Source organism: Perognathus longimembris, chromosome 1 (genome assembly GCF_023159225.1).
Source record: "Perognathus longimembris pacificus isolate PPM17 chromosome 1, ASM2315922v1, whole genome shotgun sequence".
Taxonomy (NCBI): Eukaryota; Metazoa; Chordata; class Mammalia; order Rodentia; family Heteromyidae; genus Perognathus; species Perognathus longimembris.
Genome location: NC_063161.1, coordinates 44,320,796 through 44,348,781, shown reverse-complemented (window position 1 = coordinate 44,348,781; position 27,986 = coordinate 44,320,796). Strand labels below are relative to the sequence as shown.

General features: G+C 47.0%; 1 protein-coding gene across 1 annotated transcript; it reads left to right on the top strand.

The window, feature by feature from the left end:
* Positions 1 to 24: 24 nt before the first annotated feature.
* Positions 25 to 27,986, top strand: Kif5a (kinesin family member 5A). Its single transcript, XM_048360913.1, has 29 exons — positions 25 to 520; positions 8,964 to 9,051; positions 9,142 to 9,215; positions 9,986 to 10,090; positions 10,326 to 10,374; positions 11,347 to 11,402; positions 11,588 to 11,675; positions 11,924 to 12,048; positions 13,028 to 13,132; positions 13,277 to 13,425; positions 13,550 to 13,698; positions 13,999 to 14,174; positions 16,322 to 16,390; positions 16,918 to 17,124; positions 17,613 to 17,759; positions 19,391 to 19,579; positions 20,119 to 20,236; positions 20,597 to 20,661; positions 20,765 to 20,874; positions 21,233 to 21,334; positions 22,440 to 22,500; positions 22,740 to 22,811; positions 22,970 to 23,074; positions 24,693 to 24,909; positions 25,117 to 25,270; positions 25,686 to 25,768; positions 26,258 to 26,285; positions 26,756 to 26,868; positions 27,915 to 27,986. Exons 1-28 carry the CDS (start codon positions 392 to 394, stop codon positions 26,832 to 26,834), a joined length of 3,099 nt encoding a protein of 1,032 aa, XP_048216870.1. The 5' UTR covers positions 25 to 391; the 3' UTR covers positions 26,835 to 26,868; positions 27,915 to 27,986.

Here is a 27,986-nt window from a genome sequence, read left to right as displayed (position 1 = left end):
GAGTAGAAGAGGAGAGGGAAGCCCAGCCCCACCTTTCGGTGGTGGAGGTCCAGCGGTTCGCCCCCACCCTGCCCGGGAAGCCCCGCCCCCGCTGCTCCGGCGCGCCCCGCCCAGGCCCGCAGCGCGGCTGCAGCGCGAGGGGCGGAGAGGCAGTGAGCGGAGAGGACCAGACGCCCAGGTCGCCCGCATCCTGGTGCCGCAGGAGACCCGAGCGCGCGCCCCGGCCCTGCTCCCTCCTGCCTCCGCCCGGGCCTCCCCACTGCTTCCTCGGCCTCAGCAACCGAGCACCGATCCTCTACCTCGGCCTCAGTGCTCTCTTCCCCCCCCAATCCGGAGCACACCCTACCCCCAGCCGCCGGAGAAGCACCCCATACCCGTGCCGGCGACTACCATGGCGGAGACCAACAACGAATGCAGCATCAAGGTGCTCTGCCGATTTCGGCCCCTGAACCAGGCCGAGATTCTGCGCGGGGACAAGTTCATCCCCATTTTCCAAGGGGACGACAGCGTCGTTATTGGGGTGAGTGCCGCCCTGGGAAGGAATTCGAGGAGGGGGCCGGGTGGGCTGCGCCCTCATTCCCCCCGCTGAGACATGGCCCTGCCCGTCACTCCGCACCCCCCCACCCCCACCCCGCTGCTCATCTTTCATCCTCTCCGTTGCAGCCCCTCCTCTCCCCTGCATCAGGATGACTGGGTGTGGCCTGGCCAGGCCGGCAGCCAAGTCTCCGCAGAGTAGGAAGGGGTCCCTTCCTCGCCATCCGGAACCCCGAAGCCCCTTTGCAGCTCTCTGCAGCGTCAACACCCCGTAGAGCCAGTCCAGTATTTTTCTGGTGTTTTCCCTCTCCCCCAGAGAAAGCACATTTCCCTATTGTTACTGGCTCAGATCTCTTTCCCCTTGCACCCTGGAAGGGAGGGCATGGCTAATGGATGAGCTAAATGGGAGGTGGGCCAGGCAGGGTCTCTATGGAGGTGTAAAAGGGAATGGGCTCCAGGAGTACGCCCTCGAGCCTCCCCTGAAGTGGGTATAGCCTAGACTTTGGCTGGGGGAGGGGAGGTTAACAGGTCTGATGAAATGTTTTCTGGGGAAAAACAAATACATTGATGCCACACCCAATTTGGGGGAGAGCCTCCAGACAGTCTCTGGAGTCTGCCTATCCATCCCAAGTATAGTAGGAAGACGATTTAGACTCCCCAGCCACCCTGCCCAAGAAAAAAATGCCCAAACCCTGAGATAGTGATAGATACTTGCTTATTCATCCTTTCTCTTGATGATTCAATAGAAAGTAGCAGTCTATCTCTACCTCCTCATGACAGTCTCTACCCCTGAAGGAGAGCTTCAAAATCAATGTTTACTGAGTTCTTGTTACTCTATAAATAGTATTTCATCCTCAAGACAAGGCTGAAGTAGTTTTGATATTTCCATTTTCCAGATGAGGAGATTGAGACCAAAGAAGTTGAATGACTTTCTCAAGGTCAAGATGGGATCCCTAGATCTGTTCAGTTTACAGATCTCAACCCAAATCTGTGACTCCAAAGCTTATGCCTTTCCCTTTCTATCACATTGTTTCCTTGGGTTTCTGTTCTGGGGAAAAATTCCCATTGGGCTATCTGTTCTGTGATGGTCCAAAGGGAATTTCTAGGTCTTAAACCACTCTACCTTTCTTAGGTTGTAGGGGGCGGGGGCTGGTGGAAGGATCTGGGGTCAAATCCTGTTGGGCTTGGGGGATGCTGGGCCAGGAAACTGGGCAATTGGAGAAGAAAAGGCCAAATATGAAGGAAGTCTTCAAGGTCAGGGGTACTTATGTATCTTTTGTCCACTGTGGTTGGTATAGGTAGCTGGAAACAGTCTTTTTAAAGGAATGGGGGGGGGGAGGGTAAAAGGAGCTGGGCCTTCTGAGTCTCTGAGAATGGGATTTTTTGTAAAATGCCTTAAGGAGAGACCCCAGTTGCCTCCTTCCTAACTTTTCACCTCTCTTGCCCACACTGAATTCAGATGAGTGCCGTGTGTGTGTGTGTGTGTGTGTGTGTGTGTGTGTGTTTGCTTGCTTGAATTGTTTTAGGGACCTTAGGCCTTTTAGTTTGGCCAGTCGGGCAGGGCTGAAAGAAATTTCTGATCAACCCTAGGGGACCCCTCCCTGGGTAACCTGGACATTAGGATGCAGCTATGGGAGTTGGAGCTTGAGCTTCCCTTGAGATCCAGGAGGCAGGTGATCATGGAGAGCAGTTCCACAAAGGGCTTCTACTTAATACTAATTTGCTTATTTTAGAAGGTTTATTTCATAAACATGAGTCAACTCCTTTAAGCTCCATGGGTCATGTGGGAGGTTAGGGGATGATGTGGGGATGAGGCATTGAGTTGTCCATCTGTCCAGTTAGCCAGAAAAGGTAGGGAGACAGAGAGACAAAAAGAAGCCCAAGGCCTCTGCTAGTTCAGATTCTTTCACAGCTCCACAGTGTGTCTGTTCTGTCAGTTCTTTGCAGGGCTATACCTTTGTCTTACTCAGTATCTTCACTCACTCAGGCACTCCTGCCAATCTCTCACTCAAGATAAATGCTTACCGGGGGGCCATTTTGTCTCGGGCAACATCCTTCCTGGACTTTCTATTCATTCTTATTTGGCCCAATGAAGGCTACAAGACATATTGTTTTGAGGAGATCCTTGAGGGTCCTAGGTAGGGAATGACATCTACCCACTTTCACCTTTTCTCTTCTTGTTCTCTTTGGGGGCCAGTGTAGGGAATTTGTTCGAGGATCAGTGGTAGAAGCTGCTTCAGGATGAGTGGGATAAGCAAAGAGGGAAAGGGACAGAGGATAATCTCTCCAGGGCCAACACCCCATACTCCTTTCTGTGATGGCTCTCCTGATCATCTCTTTAGTCCTGTGCTCTGGCCTTCAGAAGCCTCTGTGTTTCTAGGCTTCATTCTGCTTGCAGAGGGTCAAACAATAAGCTGGAAATAGAGCCCCGTGTGCTTCTCTGAGGTCTCCCAGGGATCTGGTGGATGAATGTAGAGTAAGTTAATGGCCTGAAACATACTAGAAGGGTATGTGGGTCACTGTGTGTGGTAAGTCTTTATTTTTTGCTCCTTTGTACATTTAGAACCAGTGTGATTTTCCCCCCCCCTCAACCCATTTGGATGGATCTGCCCTGGTTTTACCCAACTGTATCCCAGCGTGTGCTATCCTGGCACTGCATCTGTGGCAGATGTGGGAAGGATGACAGTGAGGGGACACACACACACACACACACACACACACACACACACTCCCTCTATCTCTTTTTCTCTTCCTCTTCCTCTCCTTCATTCAAGTGTCCAAAGCACATCCTTCAGGTACCCCAAAAGTTAAGTGGGTTTGGTTTTGTTTGGTTTTGAGGTAATAGAGATGGAACTGGAGAGGCTTTATCAAGACATAGCCACACCCAAGGTCTTTGTTTGGTCTCACTAAGTGTCCCAGACTGACCTAGAATTCACTGTGTAGCACAGGATAGCCTGTAATTCTCAGTGTTTTTGCTTCCTCCTGCTGGACTGTGTGCACCATTGTGCCTGGCTTTGAGGTCCCTTTGATTTCTGAAGTGAAGTGTAGGGCTTTCTTTAGCATTGGGGAAATCTCATAAAGGAAATTGGAGAGGGAAGGTAATATTCACTGTGGCCAGTGTGTCACTCTGGCATTACCATGGCAACAATCCCCAAGGGTGTTACCATGGAAATCGATCCTGGTGCTTGAAGATTGGGCTCTACCGAATTTTGTGACTTTTGGGCCCCAATCTAGGTTCCCTACTAGCTTAAATCAACACATATGGTATAAAACTACAACACAGTGCTGGGGCCTTTCCTATACAAATGGACAAATTGGGGGTTGCAGTTTCAGCTACTGAGTCTGTGCTGCATCCCTGGCTGGTCAGTTTGCTTTTTGCTTCCCCAATAAATCCATCTTTTTGCTTGGAAAACAACAACAACACATGGACAAATTGACAAAAAGGAGGATTGGAATGGGTTAAAGAACCTAGAGCTGAAGCATGGAACTGAAGAAAGGCCCTTTGCAGAAGGTTAGGAGTAGCTCTGAGCCTGTGGGCTGGCAGTGAGCTGGTCAGGGGCATTCCTGAAAGGTGGAGAGAATCCTGGAGTATTTTCAGTGGAACCGGTTATCCAGCCTGATATTGTACTCCTAGCTGGCTGTTCCATTACCTAGAGAGAGGTGGAGAGGATGAGGGAGGCCCTCAGAAAGGATGGGAAGGAGAATTGCACGTTTCTGAAAATATGAGACTGGAGTTGGAAAAAGGGAATGATGATGGGCATTAGTGATGCCTGGAAATGCTTGGAGAAATGCACAAAAAGGGGAATGGGTGGGGCAGGGGAAGAAATAGCCATAAATAAAAGACTGACAGAGGGTTGATACTGCAGTTCTTTGAGCACTTTGGGTGCAGGTCTGGAATCTAGATTGCTTGGGTGTGAAACTATGCTCTTCCATTTCTGCGTGATTGTAGGCAAGTTACTTGACTTCTCTATAAAATGGGGATAATAATAGTACCTACCTCCTAAAGTTATTATAAGCTATAAATGAAAAAATGTACATAAACTGCTTAGTACAGTGATAGGTACACAATAAACTCTTTTGTAAGTGTTAGATACTAGCTGGGGTATGGTGGTACACACCTTGTAGTCTCAGCACTAAGGAGGCTGAGACAGGAGGATCTAAGGCCTGGATTGCATAGTGATTACATAGTGACAAAAAGAAAAGAAAATCTGGGTGGGTGGGGTGGTACATACCTGTAGTCTCAATACTTGGGAGGCTGAGGTAGGAGGACTATGAGTCCCAGGCTATCTTGAGCTATATAGGGAGACCTTGTTTCAAAAAGAAAAAAAAAACCATTATTATTATTGTGCAGCACTTTTCTCTCTTATTAATTATGTCATCCAAATATCTTCATCAGTATCTATGTTTATTCACCAGCTACTTAGAGAAAATCTGGTGGGCCTGGGGCCTGTTTGACATTGGGGATTTAGAGAGATTTCCTGCCTTCATGGTTCTGTGGATCTAAGTGGTACTATGCAACCGTAGAGGAGTCTGGTAGACACAGGGGAGTGGGCCGTAGAGAATGGCATTTTTAATTATGTGGGCACTCCCCCATCTTCTGATAAGGAACTCCTCACAACAAGTGAGTCAGAGTAATACTGTACTGTGAGGGGTGTATATAATGTGACTAGTTGTGAAGTAGAAAGGGCAAAAAGCAAAACTGTTAGTCTAAGTATTTTCAGAAAAACAGACAAAATTAATTCATCTTGAGACTAATCCATAGAAAATTAAAATAAATTAGTACTTTAACAAGAATAAAAATCTTATGATAGAAGTAGACTTGGAATTTAAGGACACAAACAACAGTAAGAAAGTAGGTATTAGGTCAGCTCAGAACTCCTGAAACCCTAACACAATGTCACATGGTTTTTTTCTACTCATGAGATTATTGTATGCACCCATTTTTAGCTCTTAAATATCTTTTATCCTTTCCAGGTTCTGAGAACCTTCTTTCCTCTGCTTCATTTCATCTTCCCAGCCAAGGCTAAGGAAAAGGGTTCCTCTGGCAGTAATTGGCTTCAGCATTTGGAGAGCGCCCTCCATTTTAATTCACCTACCGGCTTTCTGGGAGCCTGTAACTAAGAATGCTGAGTGGGACTGTGGATGGATGTGGGTGTGTTGATCTTTTGATACCCGTGTTCCCTTGAGAGAAGAAGCCAGACTGGCTTGAGAGTTTTATTTAATCCCCTTTGGCTAGAGGCTTGACTTCATGAAGTACAGATAGAGAGTATTGTGAAAAAGAGACGAGGGTTGTTTTGGTTGTTTCTGTTTCTTGGCCATTGAAGTACATTGCAATTAAAGAATTAGGGTAGAATTCTCTTTAAGAAAAGAAAATGATGTAATCATTACACTAATACATTTTAGTTGTTGTCAAAGTTAAAGACAAAGCATGTAGGAAAAAAAGTTACCCAAAATCTTATTACCCTAAGAAAACCACTGTTAGTAATGTTTGTTTCTATTGGTGGTTTTCCTTGTACATGTGCATATATACACATTAATAAAATTATATCATAAGCTATGATACAACATTTGGACTTTATTATTAATATTATTTTTGGAAGGGTACTTGCAAATGCTAGGCACTCACTCTATCATAGAGCTATAGCCCTAGCCTCACCAAATATTTTTACGTAATTTTATTATTTGAATTTTTTTGAAAGTGGAGGTATGGCTTAAGTGGTAGAGCACCAGCAGTAAGAAAAAGCTAAAGAGCAGTGCCCAGGAGGAGTTCAAAGCCCCAGTATTGGCGCACATGCGCGCGCGCACACGCACACACACTTTTTTTTTTTTTTTTTTAGTCATACTGGGTTTTAGGGATTGAATTCAAGGCGTTATGCTTTCTAGGCAGGTGCTCTAGCACCTGAACCACACCTCTATCCCTATTTTTTGCCAGTCCTGGGGCTTGAACTCTGTCCTGGCTTCTTTTTGCTCAAGGCAGGCACTCTACCACTTGAGCCACAGCGCCATTTTTGGCTTTTTCTGTATATGTGGTGCTGAGGAATCGAACCCAGGGCTTCATGTATGCTAGGCGAGCAATCTACCACTAGGCCTAGCACCATCTAGCCCTATTTTATGTTGCTGCTCTTCTTCTTCTTCTTCTTCTTCTTCTTCTTCTTCTTCTTCTTCTTCTTCTTCTTCTTCCCTCTTCCTCCTCTTCCTCCTCCTCTTCCTCCTCCCCCACTCCCCTTCCTTCTTCATTTGTGGGGGCTTGAACTCTGGGCCTGGGCACTGTCCCTGAGCTCTTCTGTAGCTAGGATTATAGGTATGAGCCACCAGCACCCAGTGTGTTGGTTATTTTCATTGGCAAGATTTTACTTTTTGCCCAGGCCAGCCTTGTGTTTCCTTGTGTTGCTGGAGATGCCAGATGTGCACCACTGTGCTCAGCCATTGATTAAGACAAACTCTTACATACTCCTTTTGCTCTGGCTAACCTCAACCTGTGATTTCGTAATCTCCACCTCCCAAGTAACTAGGCTTGAGTCACCACCCCCTGCAAAAGTTATATGGTAGTACTAGGGTTTGAACTCTGAGTGCTCTGCCACTTGAGTCATGCCTTCAGGTAATTTATTTTTGGTACCAGTTCTGGGGCTTAAACTCAGTGCCTAGGCATTGTCCCTTAGCTTTATTTTGCTCAAGCCACAGATCTACTTCTGTTTTTTTGCTGGTTAGCTGGAGATAAGAGTTTCATGGACTTTCCTGCCTGGGCTGACTTCAAACCATGATCCTCAGTGCTGGGAATATGGCCTAGTGGCAAGAGTGTTTGCCTCATATATATGAAGCCCTGGGTTCGATTCCCCAGCACCACATACATAGAAAATGGCCAGAAGTGGCACTGTGGCTCAAGTGGCAGAGTGCTAGCCTTGAGCAAAAGGAAGCCAGGGACAGTGCTCAGGTCCTGAGTCCAAGCCCCAGGACTAGCCAAAACAACAACAACAACAACAACAACAACAACAAAACCCCATGATTCTCAGATTCAGCTTCCTGAATAGCTAGGATTACAAGCATGACCCATCAGCACCTTCTTTTCATTTTCAAAAAGTTTTAGGTCTAGGAAATGCAGATGTATCTCTAGTGGTTGAGTGCCAACTTTGAGCAAAAAACCCCAAACCAACAAGAAAGAGCACAAGGCCCTGAGTTCAAGCCCTAATACCTTTGGGGGAAAAATTCTTAGTATATCAATGTAATATTCTAGGGATATATGCAGTCAGGCACTTGTCCAAGTCTAACCAAGTTTTATGGCTTTCTCTATTTTGTTAAACTTATTTAACAAACTCAGGTGTGGATGAATCTTGAAGTTTACATTAGAGTTAGGCAAAAATGGACTCTGTGGTAAAACAACAGACACACACACACACACACACACACACACACTCCTTTCACAAAGAGAGCTTGTGTTACTATTTCCACAATAGCTCTCAGTATGTATGCTTTGTTTATTCTACATGGGACACATTATACATATGTTGCCAATTTTCCAAGTCTTTTTTTTTTTTTCCCCAGTCCTGGTGCTTGAACTCAGGGCCTGAGCCCTGTCCCTGGCCTTTTTGCTCAAGGCTAGCACTCTACCACTTGAGCCACAGCGCCACTTTTGGCTTTTTCTGTATATGTGGTGCTGAGGAATTGAACCCAGGGCTTCATGCATGCAAGGCAAGCACTCTATAGCTAAGCCATATTCCCAGCCCATATATTGCCAATTTTACATCTTAAAGAAGACATTTTGTAACTTGGGACCTATGTAATTTGTGGGCAGGGATGGGAGTGGGAGACTTTTCTTCATTCAGATACATAGGTCTGCTGAGGAAGATGTTTTAAAGGCTTGAATTCCTTTTAATGTTAATGAATTGTTCATCACTTTCCCTCCCTCCCTCCCTCCCTCCCTCCCTCCCTCCCTTCCTTCCTTCCTTTCTTCTTTTTGATTATCTGTGGGGCTTGAGCTCTTTTGCTCAAGGCTAGTGTTCTACCACTTGAGCCACAGCGCCACTTCTGGTTTTCTGGTGGTTTATTGGAGATAAGAGTCTCATGGACTTTCCGGCTGGGACTGACTTTGAAATATGATCCTCAGAGTTTAGCCTCCTGAGTAGCTAGAGTTACAGCTGCCAGTACCTGGCTTCACCTTCTATTTTTCCTTTGTCTTTTTCATTTGGTTTCCCAGAGGAGGGTTTGGGTGTGGGGGGAGTGACATCATCACACGAAGACTGCTCAGTAATACTTCATCACACTCCCAATGTCCGCACTAAACTACATCTCCCTCCACATTCTCTCAACCCCCAGATTTTCCATGTACTCAGTGGGCTGCAGAACTGGGTTCCTTTCAGACTGATAGAAGGGTCTGTGGTGTTCCTTCTCCCTGACTTCTTGCTGATATCTGACATCTTTTATTTCTAATCCAGGGGAAACCATATGTCTTTGACCGTGTGTTCCCCCCAAACACGACCCAGGAGCAAGTCTACCATGCATGTGCCATGCAGATTGTCAAAGGTAATGACAGAGTTTTAGAATATCTTTGCTCAGCCTCCCCATTCCTTCCTCTATTTATCTTCACCAGGACTCTTTCTCCATCTCTTCTAGATGTCCTTGCTGGCTACAATGGTACAATATTTGCATATGGACAGACATCCTCAGGGAAAACACATACCATGGAGGTAAGGGTTCTGACTGTGGGATAAGGAGGTAGGAATGTTAATGGAAAGTCAAGAAATCTTTTGGGGAGATAGTCTGGGAGTGGCCTGATTCTGAGGAAGTGGGGTATAACGAGGATGAACTGAGGGGTAACACTATAGGGGAAAATTAATGGAATCCCTCAACCTGCACCATTTTACCTCCTTACTATTCTCTCATGGTCTCTGGAAAAGCAGCAGAAAAAAAAATTACTTCCTTCTAGCTGGGTACCAGTGGCTTATACCTGTAATTCTAGCTACTTAGTAGGTGATCTGAGGATCACAATTTGAAGGCAGTCCAAGCAAGAAAATCCATGAGACTCTCATCTCCATGTAACCAACAAAAAGCAAGAAGTGCAGTTGTGGCTCAAGTTGGTAGAGTGTCAGCCTTGAGCCAAAAATCTAAGGGACAATGTCCAGACCCTGAAATCAAGTGCACTCTCCCACTCTCTCATTCTCTCTCTCTCTCTCTCTCTCTCTCTGTCTCCCTCTCTCCCTTCTTTCCTTCCTCCCTCCCTCCCTCTCTCTCTCCCTCTCTCCCTCTCTCTCTCGCACACACACACACACACACACACACACACACTCCTCCTTTAATTAAAAGGTAGATATAGGGGTGAATATCTCCTAACTTCAGATACTATTGTTCCTGCCCTCTTACTTTTGTGTTGCCTTGTATATTTCTGTATTCCCCTATATACTGCTGTATTGTCTTCCCCCTGAGCCCCACTCTCATGCTGGATGTCTTCGCTCCTTAGGGAAAGCTGCATGATCCCCAGCTGATGGGAATCATTCCTCGAATTGCTCGGGACATCTTCAACCACATTTACTCTATGGATGAGAACCTTGAGTTCCACATCAAGGTGACTGGGGCATGACAGCTGGCACCCTCAGATGGGGGCTTGATGGGGAAGGTCTAGAGTGAACCCACTGAACTCTTGGGCTCTCCAACTTTACACTCCTTTTCTGATTACCTCAGTTTTCTACTAAGCTTTGCACAGTTTTCCCAGCTATTACCACCCTTTAAGCACCCTTTAAAGTCACATTAATCTGGAATTCTTGTATTAAAGTCACATCATACTCCTTTCTCCCAACCAGGTTTCTTATTTTGAGATTTACCTGGACAAAATCCGTGACCTTCTAGATGGTGAGTGTTTAGTCCCAGTGGGCAAGGGTATATGAGGAGAGTGAGGAAAGAAAGATTATCTTGCCGGGGACTGGTAGCTGGCTCATAACTGTAATCTTGGCTTCTCAGGAGGCTGAGATCTGAGTTCATAGTTTGAAGCTAGCCTGGGCAGGAAAGCCCATGAGACTCTTATCTCCAACTAACTACCAAAAAACCTGGAAGTGGAGCTGTGGCTCAAGTAGTAGAGTGTCAGCCTTGAGCACAAAAAGTCAGGGACAGTGTCTAAGCCCTGAGTTTTAGCCCCAGGATCAACACCAAAATAAAATAATCTTTCTCTGGGGATTAGGTACTGCTTGGCACATGGGACATGCTCCCTCACATTGGAGTTCTTTAGCTCTACTCAGCAAGAATTTTCAGCCAAGTACAGTGGTACACCCGAAATACCAGTTACCTGGGGAGCTGAGGGAGGAGGATCACAAATTTTTAGGCCCTTCTAGGCTACCTAGACAAGATCCTATCTCAAAACAAAAAGCAAGGCATGGGAATAACAGCTCAGTGGTAGAATACCTGCCAAGAACGTGTGAGGGGTTTCGGTCCCTGTACCACAACCAATCAATCAAGGGGCTGGGATATAGCTCAGTGGTAAAGCATTTATGCAGCATGTATGAGTCTGGGTTCAATCCTGAGTACTGCCCCTAACATATAATAATAATTTCTCCAAAGTGGGAGGATGGGTCAGAGGATGAGTTCACATAAGCAGAGAAGAGCTAGAACCCTGGAACTGGAGCCTGAGAACAGGAGGAGGAAGAGAAGGAAGACAGGGATGAGAAGAGGAAGAGAAGAGGAGAACAGGGAGGAGGAATGGAGGGAGAGCTGACAGTGGGAACATAGAGTTTGGACTTCATTCAGTGTTCTTCCCTTTAGCATGATTTCAGGGTTCAGGAGGTGGGGTGGCAGCATTGGCTTTCCTCACCCTGTTTTGTCTTGATTCAGTGACTAAGACAAACCTGTCTGTGCATGAGGACAAGAACCGGGTGCCATTTGTCAAGGTGAGAGTGGGTAGATGTGGTGCAAGGCTGGGAGGAAGATGGGCCACTGACCCAGAAGCTAGAGGAGTGAAATGTGCCAAGAGGCTGCAGCGAGTCTTGGGGCTTGAGACGTCACTTGGGCAGTATGCAGGCAATTTAATTTGCAAATCAGAGTTTATGGGCTGCTGTCCATTTTTCCCCTTCAGGGATGTACTGAACGCTTTGTGTCCAGCCCTGAGGAGATTTTGGATGTGATTGATGAAGGAAAATCCAATCGTCATGTGGCGGTCACCAGTGAGTGGGAATATAAGTGGCTCTTGAGTCTGAGGTCCACCTAGCTCTCTCCTCTGCCCCCTGGGGTCAAGTAAGCAAGGATTGTGTCTTCCAGAGGAGGGACCCTTTGCCTGGGAGATGAGGTGGCAAGCCGGTCCAAGAGGTCTCTTCTGTCTTGGTGGTGGGGAGTGGCATCCAGTGGGCACCATGGCTGAAGGCCATGCTTAGAGGGGGTTGGTCCAGGTTCTGTTTCTCTCCTGCTCCTGCAGACATGAATGAACATAGCTCTCGAAGCCACAGCATCTTTCTCATCAATATCAAGCAGGAGAACATGGAGACTGAGCAGAAGCTCAGTGGGAAGCTGTATCTTGTGGACCTGGCAGGGAGTGAGAAGGTTCGGGTTTCTATGCAGTAGAGTGGGTGGGCAGGGAAGAAGGCCTTGGGGGAGAGCATTGCCTTATTTTTCATTAAAAACCTTAAAAAAATTAGCTGGGGCACTGGTGGCTCACCTGTGTAATCCTAGCTAATCAGGAGGGTGAGACTTGAGAATCTCAGTTCAGCCCAGGCAGGAAAGTCCTATGAGACTCTTATTTCCAACCACCAGAAAACCAGAAGTGGGGGCTGTGGCTCAAAGTGGTAAAATGATAGTCTTGAGCAAAAGAGCTCAGAGACAATGCCCATGCCCCGAGTTTAAGCCCTACAATCGGAAAAAAAACACCTTAAAATTGAAATATGATTCATATAAACAGAAAAGCCACCATTTTAAAGTATACAGTCCAGTGGATTTGTTATGTTCCCAAGGTTGTGCAGCCATCACCATTGTCCAGTCTCAGAATATTTGCATCACTCATTAACATCCCTTCTCATTTCCTCCTCCTTCCGTGACAACCACTGATCTCTCCTGTCTATAGATTTGCCTGTCCTTGAATATTTCATATAAGTGGAATTACACAATATGGTGGTGAGGGAAGAATTTGATAAGAGTTTAGGGGAATAGAGGAATGGTTTCCCTGGTCCTGGCCAAGCAACTCTTTCTTTGTCCTCTTCCCCATTCCTTCCTCTTTGTTTTATTTATTTTATTTTTTGCCAGTCCTGGGGCTTGAACTCAGGGTCTGAGCACTGTCCCTGGCTTCTTTTTGCTCAAGGCTAGCACTCTGCCACTTGAGCCCCAGCGTCACTTCTGGCCATTTTCTATATATGTGGTGCTGGGGAATCAAACCCAGGGCTTCATGTATACTATGCAAACACTCTTGCCACTAGGCCATATTCCCAGCCCCTCCTCTTTGTTTTAGACTGGTCCTTCCAGGTAGAAAATAGGTGGTGACAGTTTTTTCAGCGGCTCATGACACCCTTGTCTCTTAATACTTTGGCAGGTCAGCAAGACTGGAGCAGAGGGAGCTGTGCTGGATGAGGCAAAGAATATCAACAAGTCACTGTCGGCCCTGGGGAACGTCATCTCTGCACTGGCTGAGGGCACTGTATGTGCTGCTTGTCCCTTTCACCCCTCTAGCCACACCTTCTATAGCATCTTTTCCAATCATACCCCAATAGTGACCACCACTATCCTTTCTGTTTCCCGGATGAATTTGTTTTTCTGAGGTATTGTCTCTCTTCTGCCCCAGAAAAGCTATGTTCCATATCGCGATAGCAAAATGACACGGATTCTCCAAGACTCTTTGGGAGGAAACTGCAGGACAACCATGTTCATCTGCTGCTCACCATCTAGCTACAATGATGCAGAGACCAAATCTACCCTGATGTTTGGGCAGCGGTCAGTGGCAGGACCCCCAGGGGGATTCCTAGAGCCTGATCCCTACCTCAGCCCCTGCAGCTATCTCCCCACAGTGTCCCCAAGCTTAATGTATGTCTTATCTCTGTTTCTTCTCTTCACCCAGAGCAAAGACCATTAAGAATACTGCCTCTGTGAATCTGGAGCTGACTGCTGAGCAATGGAAGAAGAAATATGAGAAGGAGAAGGAAAAGACCAAGGCCCAGAAGGAGACCATTGCCAAACTGGAGGCTGAGCTGAGCCGTTGGCGCAGTGGTTAGAGAGGGAGCCCATGGGAATAATAGATGTTGGGGTTTAGGGGAGGCCATGGCTTATAGATATCTGGAGGCAGTTAAGGCCAGGCCAGTCTCCAGGAAGAGGGGCTGTGTTTCTGGAGGGATGCAGTGAGGCAGTCATGAGGCAGAAGGACAGGGGGTGACTACCCCAAAATGTGGAACGTCTACTTGGACAAAAGACCAAGGACTTGGAGGTCTTTCATTGAAGGGTGAGAAAGGAAGGACTTGTGCATGCAGCTTTCTCTTCTCCATCCCTCTTCTTGCTCTGCCCCTCTACCAGGGGAGAATGTGCCTGAGACAGAGCGCCTGGCTGGGGAGGACGCGTCCCTGGGACCTGAGGTCTGTGAGGAGACCCCTGTGAACGATAACTCATCCATTGTGGTACGCATTGCACCTGAGGAGAGGCAGAAATATGAGGAGGAGATCCGCCGCCTCTATAAGCAGCTTGATGACAAGGTGAGAGCAGCCAGAAAGGGACCAGGTGAGGGATAACAAAAAGTAGCTTGTGCCTGTGTTTTCTGATTTTTTCAAATTAAATTTTATTTTATTGCCCAGGTGATATACAGAAGGGTTACAGTTACACACATAAGGTAGTGAGTGCATTTCTTATCAAACTTGTTACCCCCTCTCTTATTTTTTCCCCACTTTCTCTCCCCTCCCCCATGATTTTTTTTTAGGGGGGGGCCAGTCCCGGGGCTTGGACTCAGGGCCTGGGCACTGTCCCTGGCTTCTTTTTGCTCAAGGCTAGCACTCTGCCACTTGAGCCACAGCGCCACTTCCAGCTTTTTCTGTTGATGTAGTGCTGAGGAATCAAACCCAGGGCTTCATGCATGCAAGGTGAGCACTCTACCACTAAGCCATATTCCCAGCCCCCCCCCCATGATTTTTTTTTGGGGGGGTGGATCATGGGGCTTGAACTCAAGGCCTGGGAGTTGTCCTTGAGCTTTTCTGCTCAAGGTTAGCATCCTACCATTTTGATCCACAACTCCATTTCCGGTTTTCTGGTGGTTAATTAGAGAAAAGAGTCTCATGGCCTTTCCTGCCTAGGCTGGCTTCAAACTGCAATCCTCAGATCTCAGTCTCCTGAGTAGCTAGGAGTACAGGTGTGAGTCACTGGCTCCCAGCTGTTTTATGATTTTCTTTTTCCCTCTCTTCCTTCTTTCTTTTTTGGTGCTAGTACTAGGGCTTGAACTCAAGACCTTGTGCTCTTGTTTAGCTTTTTCACTCACAGCTGGTGCTCTGCCATGTGAGCCATACCTCTACTTCTGGCCTTTTGCTGGTTAATTGGAGAGAAGAGTCTCTTAGAGTTTCTGCCTGGGTTAGCTTCAAACTATGATCCTCAGATCTCAGCCTCGGTAGCTAGGATTAGATGCATAAAGCACTGGTGCGTGGCTCTTTTTTTCTTTTTGGTGGTGGTACTAGATTTTGAACTCAGGGGCTCATACTTGTTAGGCAGGTGCTTTATTGATGAGCCATACCTCCTGTTTGTATTCTGATTTTAAAAGGAATAAATGCTCATTATTGATAATGTGGAAAATAAATAAATAAATAAAATTATTCATAAAGGTGGGTGTGTGTGTGTGTGTGTGTGTGTGTGTGTGTGTGTGTGTGTGTGTGCGTGCACCAGTCCTAGAAATGGGACTCAGGGTCTGGGTGCTGTCCTTTAGCTTTTTTTTTTTTTTTTTTTGGCTCAAGGCTAGTGCTCCATCCCTTGAGCCATAGATTCACTTCTGGGTTTTTGGTAGGTAGGTGGAGATAAGAGTCTCATAGACTTTTCTGCCTGGGCTGGCTTCATACCATGATCCTCAGATCTCAGGCTTCTGAGTTAGCTAAGATTACAGGTATGAGATATTGACATCCAGCATAAAAATATTTTCAAATGAGTGCCTAAAAATCTATTTATCAAAATATATTTAACTGGGCTGGGAATATGGCCTAGTGGTAGAGTGCTTGCCTCCCATACATGAAGCATTGGGTTCGATTCCTCAGCCCCACACGTATAGAAAAAGCCAGAAGTGGCGCTTTGGCTCAAGTGGTAGAGTGCTAGCCTTGAGCAAAAAGAAGCCAGGAACAGTACTCAGGCCCTGAGTCCAAGCCCCAGGACTGGCAAAGAAAAAATTATACACATATATATGTGTGTGTATATATATATATCCATTAACTTAATACAGGACTAGGTTTGTGTGTGGATGTGTGTGGGTGTGGGTGTGTGTTTTGTTTTGCAACATTGTCTCACTGTAGTGTCTCAGTGTCTCAGTGTAGCCCAGGCTGGCCTGTACCTCTACATCTTCCTTCCTCAGCTTTCCCAGTGTTGAGATTATAGGCATGTACCACTATGCTCAGCTACAGGGTTTGTTATTTTGTTTGTTTTGCTATTATAAATAACTTGAGGTAACTATCTTTGCTGCTTAGGCATATGCTAGAGTGAGATTTCTAGGTAAAAGGTTTTTGCTTTGTATTTTCAAGTTTATAGTAACTTGCTGGTAGAAAGGAATTTAAAGTAATTACTGGAGTCATGGGGAAAAGCCAAGAAAAAGACAAGCCCCAGAACTCTAAACTGGAAGAGACTGCTTCTCTCATGGTTTCCCCCTTACCTCTGACAGGATGATGAGATCAACCAGCAGAGCCAGCTCATCGAGAAGCTCAAGCAGCAAATGCTGGACCAGGAGGAGGTAATGAGAGGGGACTGGATACCAGAGGAAAAGGTGTAAGAAAGGCTTCTTTGAAATTGGGTAATGGATTGGGTACCTAGTCCTAGCTACTTAGGGGCCTGGGCAGGAAAGTCTGTGTGACTCTTACCTCCAATTAACCACCAGAAAGCCAAAAGTGGAGCTGTGCACTTGAGCACAAAAGCTAAGCAAGAGCATTCAGGCTCTGAGTTCAAGCCCCAGTACCAGCACAAATGAATGAATGAATGAATGAATGAATGAGGAAATAAATAATTACATGTCAGAAGCACATGCTGTCCAGAAGTTAGTCAACCATGAAAACTTGAAATCTGGAAATGTCACTGGGGCTGTTCTTAAGGCTTAGATGATGGACTCCAAGTCCACTTGCATCTCTGTTGTTTCCCTATTTTTATGAAGCCTACTGTAAATCCCACTTCCTCTTGATTCATGCTGGGAAGGTGCAGTTCCTCCAGACCTGGTAGCCATAGAAGTGGTCACTGACCGTGCACTCCCCCCCCCCTCCTTTGAAGCTGCTGGTGTCCACTCGAGGAGACAATGAGAAGGTCCAGCGGGAGCTGAGCCACCTGCAATCGGAGAACGACGCTGCGAAGGATGAGGTGAAGGAAGTGCTGCAGGCCCTGGAGGAGCTGGCCGTGAACTATGACCAGAAGTCCCAGGAGGTGGAGGAGAAGAGCCAGCAGAATCAGCTTCTGGTGGATGAATTGTCCCAGAAGGTGGTGAGTGACGTACCAGTAGCCCAAGGGTTCCATGACCCCAGAACACCCGCTGCTTCCTTCCTATTAGTACCTCTGCTGTTCAGCATGTCATGATGCCCATTCTCTCTCCACACCACTGCTCCACTTGTCTGTCCTGGCCCTTCTCTTTTCCAGGAGCTTCTGAAGGGCCTACATTTTCTTTTTTTTTTTTTTTTTTTGCCAGTCCTGGGGCTTGGACTCAGGGTCTGAGCACTGTCCTTGGCTTCTTTTTGCTCAAGGCTAGCACTCTGCCACTTGAGCCACAGTAAGTTTTCTATTTATGTGGTGGGGAATTGAACTCAGGGCTTCATGTATACGAGGCAAGCACTCTTGCCACTAGGTCATATTCCCAGCCCAGGGCCTACATTTTCATCATCACAGCCCTTTGGGTCATGCATGGAACAAGAGGCCTCTGCCTGGGTCGGGAGGGGCAGAATGGTGATGGGAATGACCCGAGGTGCTGTTTCCAGGCTACCATGCTGTCCCTGGAGTCTGAGTTGCAGCGGCTCCAGGAGGTCAGTGGACACCAGCGAAAACGAATTGCTGAGGTGCTGAATGGGCTGATGAAGGACCTGAGTGAGTTCAGTGTCATCGTGGGCAACGGGGAGATTAAGCTGGTGAGTGAGAAGAGATGGCAGTTGATTCAGGTCATTCTTGCTCTGAGTACTGGAGGGAGAGGGAAGGTGGAATATGTAGACCTCTGAGATACTATAAAAGACAGGCCAAAGAGCCAAGAAATATTCTCTCAGAGGACTAGACATGATGGTATACTCCTATAATCTTAGTACTAAGGAGGCTGAGTTAGGAAGTTCAAGAGCAGCCTTCGCTATACAGACCCAGTCTCAAAGAAGAAATAAATAAACCTTCAGACTAGATTCAGGAAAACAAGTAGAGATTCTCATGAGCTTACCTGGGAAGATACATTCTAAAGGGCACAGATAAGAAGTGACAGAAATATGGCTACAGCAGTATCGAGAAGCAAGAAACTTGTTAATAATGACGTATGCAGATCTGTGCATATGAGAAGAACGTATGTGGATGATCAGGTAGATCATCTGTCTACAAAATCAGGCTGGATACAGTGATGCACACCTGTAGTCTCAGCTATTCAGGAGTCTGAGTCAGGTGTTTGAGACCTACCTGTGCAACATAGTGAAATCCTGCCTCAAAAAGCAAATAAACCTGGGTGCTGGTAGCTGATACCATCAATCCTAGCTACTCGGGAAGCTGAGATCTGAGGACTCTGGTTCAAAGCCAGCTCAGGCAGGAAAGTCCATAAAACTCTTACCTTCAACTAACCACCAAAAAAAACAGAAATGGAGCTGTGGCTTAAGTGTCAGCCTTGAGCAAAATAGCTAAAGGACAGCACCCAAGCCCAGACTTTAAGTCCTAGTACTGGCATGCACACACACACACACACACACACACACACACACACCCCAAATAAGTCAGACAGGCATGGTGATGGATGCCTGTAAATCCCAGTGAAAGTACAAGGATTCAAGTTCAATGCCAGCCTGGGCAAAGTTAGCAAGATCCTATCTCCAAAAAAAAAAAAAAAAAAAAAAAGAGAGAGAGAAGAGAGAGAGAGAGACAGACTAAAGGACTGGGGTGTTGGTCAAGTGATAGAGTTCTTGCCTAGCAAAAGAAAAAGGGGAGAAGGAAAGCAAAAAATGTTACACTTGTGAGGCTGAGTCTGGAGGATCATGAGTTTGAAGCTAGTCTTGGCGACATAGCAAGAATGTATAGAAAAAAGTCAGCCGGGCACCAGTGATTCACGTCTATAATCCTAGCTACTCAGGAGGCTGAGATCTGAGGATCACAGTTTCTTGCCCAGGCAAGAAAATCCGTGAAACTCCTATCTCCAATAAACTAATCAGAAAAAGCTGGAAGTAAAAGAAAAAAAAGAAAGAGAGAGAGAAAGAAAGGAAGAAAAGAAAAAGCTGAAAGTGGCACTGTGGTGGTAGAGCACTTGAGCACAAAGAAACTCAGGGACAGCACCCAGGTCCTGAGTTCAAGCCCCAGGACTGGCAAAAGAAAAAAGTCATATTAGTTTTCAAGTCTTTGAATGCAAAAAATGCACTTATGTGTGAATTTCATAGCAAGATGCTAAGTATCGTTCAGACACACCTGTCCCACCTGAGTCCCTGTGCACGTGGATGTGAGCAGTGAAGTCAGAGGGCAGGAGAGAGTAGGTAAAGGCTCCTCACTGTAGAGAAGCAGCTCCTCCTCCTCTCCTCACTCTTAGCCTGTGGAGATCAGCGGAGCCATCGAAGAGGAATTCACTGTGGCCCGGCTCTACATCAGCAAAATCAAATCAGAGGTTAAGTCTGTGGTCAAGCGGTGTCGGCAGCTGGAAAATCTCCAGGTGGAATGTCATCGCAAGATGGAGGTGACTGGGCGCGAGCTCTCCTCCTGCCAGCTCCTCATCTCGCAGGTGAGTACCTGAGGTTGAGACCCTCTAGGTGCTGTGAAAAGATGAGGGCTGGGGATATAGCCTAGTGGCAAGAGTGCCTGCCTCGGATACACGAGGCCCTAGGTTCGATTCCCCAGCACCACATATACAGAAAATGGCCAGAAGCGGCGCTGTGGCTCAAGTGGCAGAGTGCTAGCCTTGAGCAAAAAAGAAGCCAGGGACAGTACTCAGGCCCTGAGTTCACGGCCCAGGACTGGCCAAAAAAAAAAAAAAAAAGAAAAGACGAGGGCAAATCTGTGGTTGTAAATAAAACTCTGAACAGTTACCTTTATCAGTGTCCTTGGATCAGTGGAAATCTAGGACAGAAGAGCTAGGAAGGTGGGGGAAGGAAGGGTGCAGGTCAACAGTGAAGCTTAGAGGTCCTGCCCTCTGAGACCAGAGTCCGTAGAAATGTTTGCTGGCCCTCTATCTTCATAGAAAGCACAGCAGGAGACAAGGGTTTGGGAGGATAGCTGGAGTTTGATATATCTCTTCCCTCACCAACCTTCTTCCACCACCAGCACGAGGCCAAGATCCGATCGCTTACGGAATACATGCAGAGTGTGGAGCTGAAGAAGCGGCACCTGGAAGAGTCCTACGACTCCCTGAGCGATGAGCTGGCCAAGCTCCAGGCCCAGGGTGAGGCCTTCTTAGACCTACATCCCGGCCATCCTGGGATTCAAGATCCCAGAGGGGACAGGGGTTGGGGAAAGCCACTAACATCACAGGAAATCACCCAATAGCCCCTTACCCAAAGCAGCATGCTAATCACATACTCTTTAGCCAGACTTTTGCTAGTTCACATTTGATGTGACCCATGAACCTTCCCTTGTTTTCTGTCCCTGCCGTGTCAAATCAGACTGTCCTGACCCAGGACAGAGAATATCCCTGTGCCACACCCCATTCCCCCACCCCCGGCCCTGCCTGGAGCTCTGGACACAATGTAAGGTTCTTTCTGAAAGGTGGTAAGCTCGATGTTAGCTATCTTCTTCCACTTAGAAACTGTGCACGAAGTGGCCCTGAAGGACAAGGAGCCTGACACACAGGATGCAGATGAAGTCAAGGTGAGTGGGGACAAAAGGGTCTGGCAGGGTGGGGGCTGTCCTGGTCCTCACAGAAGCCCTGTTTTGGAGTCTGGTGCTGAGCTTGGAGTGGGGTTGTTTGCAGAAGGCTCTGGAGCTGCAGATGGAGAGTCACCGGGAGGCCCATCACCGGCAGCTGGCCCGGCTCCGGGATGAGATCAACGAGAAGCAGAAGACTATTGATGAGCTCAAAGAGTAAGCATCCCCAGGGGTGACTTCAGTGCCCACTGAGTCCTCTCACTCTACTGTACTGACTCAAACAATCATTCTACATCTTTTAATGTCCAAGTGCCATTCCCTCAACAATGCTACGGTATTGCAGCCCAAGTTGTTCAGGAGACACCAGTCCCTCACCTTGGATCTCATAACTGGAGAGTTCAGTGTGCCTTACTGTCATGGAAATGGTCACCTGTGTCTGCCAGATAGCTGAAGGGAGATTTGTCCATTTTGACTGGACTCACTCATGCAAGAAGGTGGCAGATGTTTGAGGGGCTGGTCCTCCTCTCCTGCTCATTAACAACTTTTTCTTTCCAATGCCCCTGACTCTGTGTAGCTTGAACCAGAAGCTTCAGTTAGAGCTGGAGAAGCTTCAGGCTGACTATGAGAAGCTAAAGAGTGAAGAACATGAGAAGAGTGCCAAGCTTCAAGAGCTGACGTGAGTGACAGACTTGCTGCCAGGCTCCAGCCACATAAACTCAGAACTGCCTTATGGACACAGTTGCAGAAGCAGGACACACTTGTAGCCATGAAGCAATCAGATAGGATAGGGAAGGAAAAAAGAGAGACTATCGAGCTACATGTGGTGGTACATGCTTAAATCCCAGCACTCAGGAGCCTGAGGCAAGAGGATTTTGAGTTCAAGGCCAGCCTGAACTACCTAGTGAGATCTTGCTGAGGAAAGGGAAAGGAAGGGAAGAAAAGGAGAGGGGAAATAGAAGAGGAAGGGGAAGGAAAGGAGAGGGAAAGAAAAGAGGAAGGAATGGGTGGCTCATGCCTATAATCCTAGCTACTCAGAGGCTGAGATCTGAGCATCACCGTTAGAAGGCAGCCCAGGCAGAAAAGTCAGGGAGATACTCTTATCTCCAATTAATTACTGAAAAAAAAAAAAAAAACAAACTGGAAGTGGAGCTATGGCTGAAAGTGGTAGAGTGCTACCCTTAGGAGCAAAAGGAGCTCAGGGACAGCGCCCAGTCACCGTCTCATGACCAACAACAACAACAACAACAAAAAAAAAAAAAAAAAAAGGAAGGAAGAGAAGGAAATGGGAAGCCATTAGAAATGACTGCTAATTACCTGACATGAACGGAAAATGGCTTTTGATATTTACTGTAACAAGCAGATTCTAAAACTGTGTATGATAATGATCCCATGAATGTGGATATTTACATATGCAAAGAGAAAATACTCTACAAGCCAGGCACAGTGGTTCATGCCTATAATCCCAGCCACAGGGAGGCTGAGGCAGAAGGATTGCGAATTCAAAGCCAGCTTAGGCTGCAAAGTCAAGATCCTGTCTCAAAAAAGAAAAAAAAATACAGAAGGGAGGGTTTGCAAAGATGGACACCTAGTAGTTTGATCTATAAACAGTGGAAAACTCATCTCTCTCCTTTTAAGATTCTTTTCTAGTTACTGCACACTAAGCATGAATAACTTATGTAACAAATATTAATAAAAATTTGAGAAAAAGGAATGGGGGAGGGAGAGGAAGGAGAATCCTGAAGGATTTTCTGTTTTCCTCTTCTGTATTTCTCTTCCTGCAGATTTCTGTATGAGCGACATGAGCAGTCCAAGCAGGACCTCAAGGGGCTGGAGGAGACAGTTGTGAGTGGTTTTCTTCTGTGCCATGTTAACAGGGCAGGGGAGGGCTCCCCACGCTGCCATCCACATTCCATGCAGTCTTCATTCCTCATGCCTTTTCTGTAGTTAGTCTGTGATATAATCAGGATCCAGCTTCTCCTGAGTGATTCACTTTAGTGTGTAAACCAAAAGTTTCAGTAATTGGAGGAGGAGAAGGTAAAATTGGTATCTAGCTAGCCCCAATATTTCATCATTCTTTCTAGGCCCGGGAACTCCAGACCCTCCACAACCTTCGCAAGCTGTTCGTTCAAGACGTCACGACTCGAGTCAAGAAAGTGAGTGCTACCCTTGGGGACTTAGCAGCTCCACACTTTCTTCCCCTCCTCAAATTTATCCTGCCCCTGCTGCCTACCACAGGATGGGTTTGGCCTGGCCTCAGTGGACCCTGTTTGTTCTCAGGACAGCCATATCTTTCCCTTTGTTTCCACTCAAGAGTGCAGAAATGGAGCCCGAGGACAGTGGGGGGATTCATTCCCAAAAACAGAAGATTTCCTTTCTTGAGAACAACCTGGAACAACTTACAAAGGTTCACAAACAGGTAAGATTCCAGAGAAGGACCAAGAGAACTTTTGAGGCCTGGTCTCCACGAGCCTCAAATCTTCACAAGACCCTGAGATTCAGGAAAAGTTAGTTCATGGTTTTCTTTTTTCTTTTACTTTCCTTACTAATCCCTCTTCTCTCTCTCTCTCCCCTCTCTCTCTCTCTCTCTCTCTCTCTCTCTCTCTCTCTCTCTCTCTCTCTCTCTCTCTCTTTCCCTCTCTCTCTCCTGGTACTGAGGCTTAAACTCAGGGCCTCATGCTCTCACTTGGGTTTTTTACTCAAGGAAGGTGCTCTACCACTTAAGCCACTGCTCCACTTCTAGCTTGTAGCTGGTTAGTTGTAGATAAGAGTCTCACAAACTTTTCTGTACAGGCTGGCTTTGAACTTCACTCCTCAGATCTCAGTCTCCTAAGCATCTAGGATTACAGGGGTGAGCCACCAGTACCCAGCTCTGCTTCCTCCTTTCTATCATATTTGCTCCTACTTTTACCTTTTTCTTTCTTCCATGCCTATTTTTCCTTCTCAAAATTTTTTGGGCTCTGGGTTCAATCATCAGCAACAAAGGGGAAAAAAAAAGGAGGAGGGATACTAGTGTGAGACTTTAGCCTGAGATGGAAGATGGGGAGACAAGAAAAGCACAGGAATTGGGCTTTTTCTTTTTTTGTTTTGTGTTTTTGTCCAGTCCTGGGGCTTGGACTCAGGGCCTGAGCACTGTCCCTGGCTTCTTTCTGCTCAAGGCTAGCACTCTGCCACTTGAGCCACAGCGCCACTTCTGGCCGTTTTCTATATATGTGGTGCTGGGGAATCAAACCCAGGGCTTCCTGTATGTGAGGCAAGCACTCTTGCCACTAGGCCATATTCCCAGCCCGAATTGGGATTTTTCTTGTGGAGAGAACTGCATCTTCCTAGGCCTGAGGACAGGCTTCCAGGATGTTAACTAGCATCCTCCAGGTGACCCAACCAGCCTCTGGTTGGGGCCAGTTAGAACCCCGTGTTGAGTGGGTGTCACTCTTTTCCCCTCCTTGTGGCTTCTTTAGCTGAATAACTGGGTTCCATAGGTCTGGACTGTGAAGGTGGAAGATGGAAGGGGCAGCCCAGAGAGTTGTGGGGACAGGAAATGTTTGCATAGCCAAGTGCACAGCAGAAGTACCTGCACTAGTACTGAAGAGCAGAGCCATGAGACAGGTTTAACACTCTGCCGGCCAGAGGCGGAGACCTGAGAGTCACAGTTTGAAGCCAGCCTAAGGCAGGAAAGTTCATGAAACGTATCTCCAGTTCAGGAGATGGGGTGAGATGAATGAATTGAGATACAGTGGAGGGGAGTGTCTGGGCTACATGGAAACTATGACAGGGTATTGTCACAGAGTTGCAAAATTATAGCTGGAGACGATGCAGAAAATATGCCTAGAAAATGACACAGGAAGGATAGAGCTGGATAGGCCAGCATATTATAAAGGAACAAGGCCTTTTGAGGAAATGATCCCTTCTCTGATGCTTGATTTTTCTTTATTCTCTCCCTGCCGCCCCCTCCTGCACCCCCCCCCCCCATCTCCCCTGATGACTCTCTTGGGTTCCTTGCCTCTCTTTTGGCCTCTTCCCTTTGGCTTACCCAACAGCTGGTACGTGACAATGCAGATCTGCGTTGTGAGCTTCCTAAATTGGAAAAACGACTTAGGGCTACGGCTGAGAGAGTTAAGGCCTTGGAGGGTGCACTGAAGGAGGCCAAGGAGGGCGCCATGAAAGACAAGCGCCGGTACCAGCAGGAGGTGGACCGCATCAAGGAGGCTGTGCGGTACAAGAGCTCCGGCAAGCGAGGCCATTCTGCCCAGATTGGTGAGTCAGTGTCAGCAAGTGAAGTGATATTATCTCCTGGAGTAAATTCAGTAAATTGCTGATAGCTGAACCACTAGATTATATCTTCTAATTCCTGACTCTCCTACGCCACCCAAAAAGTGATGAGTGAATTGACAAGCAATTCAGGGACCAGGGTAACTCAGGGTCACTAACAGCCTCCTCATGGTCATTTCTTCTCTTTCACAGCCAAACCTGTTCGGCCTGGTCACTATCCTGCATCTTCACCCACTAACCCCTATGGCACCCGGAGCCCTGAGTGTATAAGTTACACCAACAACCTTTTCCAGAACTACCAGAATTTGTACCTGCAGCCAGCACCTAGCTCCACGTCAGACATGTAGTAAGTGACTATGGACATAGGCTGGAGTCCCAACCCACTGCCCTCTGGACCCCAGAAGGCATAGGGTTATATCAATTGTTGGTTAAGACTTAATTACTGTTGGGTGCTGGTGGTTCATGCCTGTAATCCTAGCTACTCAGAAAGCTGAGATCTGAGAGTCACAGTTCAAAGCCAGCCTGTGCAAGAAAGTGTGAGACTCTTACCTCCATTTAACCATCGAAAAGGCAGAAGTGGAGCTGTGGCTCAAGTGGTAGAGCTCCAGCCTTGAGTGTAAAAGTTAAGGGACAGTGCTTGGGCCCTGAGTTCAAGTACTGGTGTGTGTGCACCTGCATGCACCCCCTGACCCCCGCAATTACTTTCCTAAGTAGCTTTGCTTTCTCACCCTTCTGCTTCATCTCTCCTTCACTCTGTCCAGCTTTGGTAACGCCTGTACCAGCAGTGGAGCCACATCCTCTGGTGGCCCCTTGGCTTCCTACCAGAAGGCCAACATGGACAATGGTGAGTGATAGAGATGGGAAATCTAGTCTTTGGGATACTCAGGGCAAATTGAGAGTTATAAGCCAAGTAAGTAACCCTCATTTACAATTAAACACTAACCAAACTTTTCTAGTGCATCAGGGCGTCAAATAAGAAATACAGGTATTGGGTATAGCTTGGTGGTAGAGCATTTGCCTGACGTGCATGAAGACCTGGGTTTGATCCTTGGCACCACAAAAACAAAGGAATGAAAAGACCCATTCCCAGCCTTCAGGTCTCTAACTCTTAGAAGTGGATTTCTCTTATTTCTCCTGCCTGTACCCTTCTCAGTGAGGGGGTTGAAAGCTTTCTCTCAAATAAAATAATGGTGCAGTGTTGTATAGAGGAGGAGAGGGGTGCTCTAGCTTGTTTCTCTGAGGGGCTAGGTTGGGAGAGGGTCTGGGGAGACCATTTCTAACACCCAGCCTCCTTTCTTCTTCTAACCCTCTGTTCTCAATGGTGATCTTTCAGGAAATGCCACAGATATCAACGACAATAGGTACACCAGTCCCCACTACCCTTGGGTTCTCTGGGTGGGACTAGCAAAAATAACTAAGCTTCCCTCTTGCCCTACTTAGACCTTCCTTGGAGCTTTTGGGGGAGGGAGAAGGAAATGAGAATCATTCTTGCCACCCCTGGATTGTCAGGAAGCTCTCAAACATTCTCATGGCCTGGTGTAGAGCTCTATCCTGTTCTCCCAATCCCTCCCCAGCCTCTCCTCATTCCAGTTTTGGGGTATGAAGCAACATGCCATGGACATCTGATGTCAGTTTCTCTCCTACCTTTGGGCACTTCCTGACCTTGGTCAAGTCCTTTATAGCCCTCTGGCCTTGTGTCTCCAGATTTCTCCATAAAGCATGCATAGTCCCACCCTGCCCTTTGGGTTATCTCACAGGAATGCTCTTAGAGCAAGGACAAAAATGCTTTTATTGTTTGTTTGTGCATAGCTTGATGTGACTTTTCCTCCAGGAGTGATCTGCCATGTGGCTATGAGGCTGAGGACCAGGCCAAGCATTTTCCTCTCCACCAAGAGACAGCAGCCAGCTAATCTCCCAGCGAAGGCTACATACCTGCATTTTCAGGTAGCTTCAAGTGCTTTCCCTGACTGGTCCCAGGAGCCTCATTTCTTGCCCACAGCCTCTTTGATTCTCCTGCTTTTTTTAACCATCTCAAAACATTTCCTATATATTTATCCTCTAACTCCTGCTTTCCCTTGTTGGGGGCGACATCTGTGTTGTCCTTTGTGATCTGTACACTGACCCCCCCCCCACCTCCTTTGGCTACTGTAGTAAGCTCAGTACTGCAATAGGGGGCACTGCCACATGTCAAAAGAAGTGCGCAAGAACAGCTGTTTATTTATAGCCACACATGGGTCACAAACATTAGACACAGGAAACCCTGGGAGACCATTCCAACCCTCCCTCTACCTCCACCCCAAAGTAATCTTGTATGGATAGAGATTTTCTGAACTAGGACATCTCCAGTAAAGTTGATGCTCTATTTATCCTTGCAACTGTGTCCTATCCACCTTATATCTGCATATGACACCAAAAACCTTTAGGAAATGCTTCATGTAGTCTACTTCTTTGTCCCTCTGACCACAGAGGGACACTTACTTTGTCCCTCTCTTGCTCATTGGTGGTGGGAAACAGCTATTTCACCCCCTCCAATCCCTCCACCCTCAAACTATAGTCCCCAGAGCCTCTCCTCTAGCACAGGCACCAAGATTCTTGCTATGTTGCTTTAAAGCCCAGTACTGGATGATGAGATTACCTTGTTATCTACTTTGGATCCTTGGACAACTAGAAATGAGAGAGCCTGGCTAGTTTCTTGTTGGGCTGCATCTAAGCCGAGTCCTTTCCAGGGGATTCCCAGGGTAGCAGCAAGTCAAGCAGGCACAGGCAGAAATACAGAAGGAACAGAGAAGCAGGAAAGGGAGGGAGGATTAGGATAGATTTAGGGGTGGAGGAGCAGGGGCTGGGCAACTGAGTAGGCTGGGAAGGGCAAGGTAATATTGGTATTAAAGGAAAAAGACTATTAGTCAAAGTGTGAACATATGCCACCTGTTTCTATGTAGTAGCTGGACTGCATGCTAGCTCCTCACACTCTTTTTCTCTTTCTTCCCCAGTTTCTAAGAGGGACTAAGGCCTCTTTCAGCATGCTGCAAAACCTGTGGTCTCTGATACTAACTCCCTCCTCA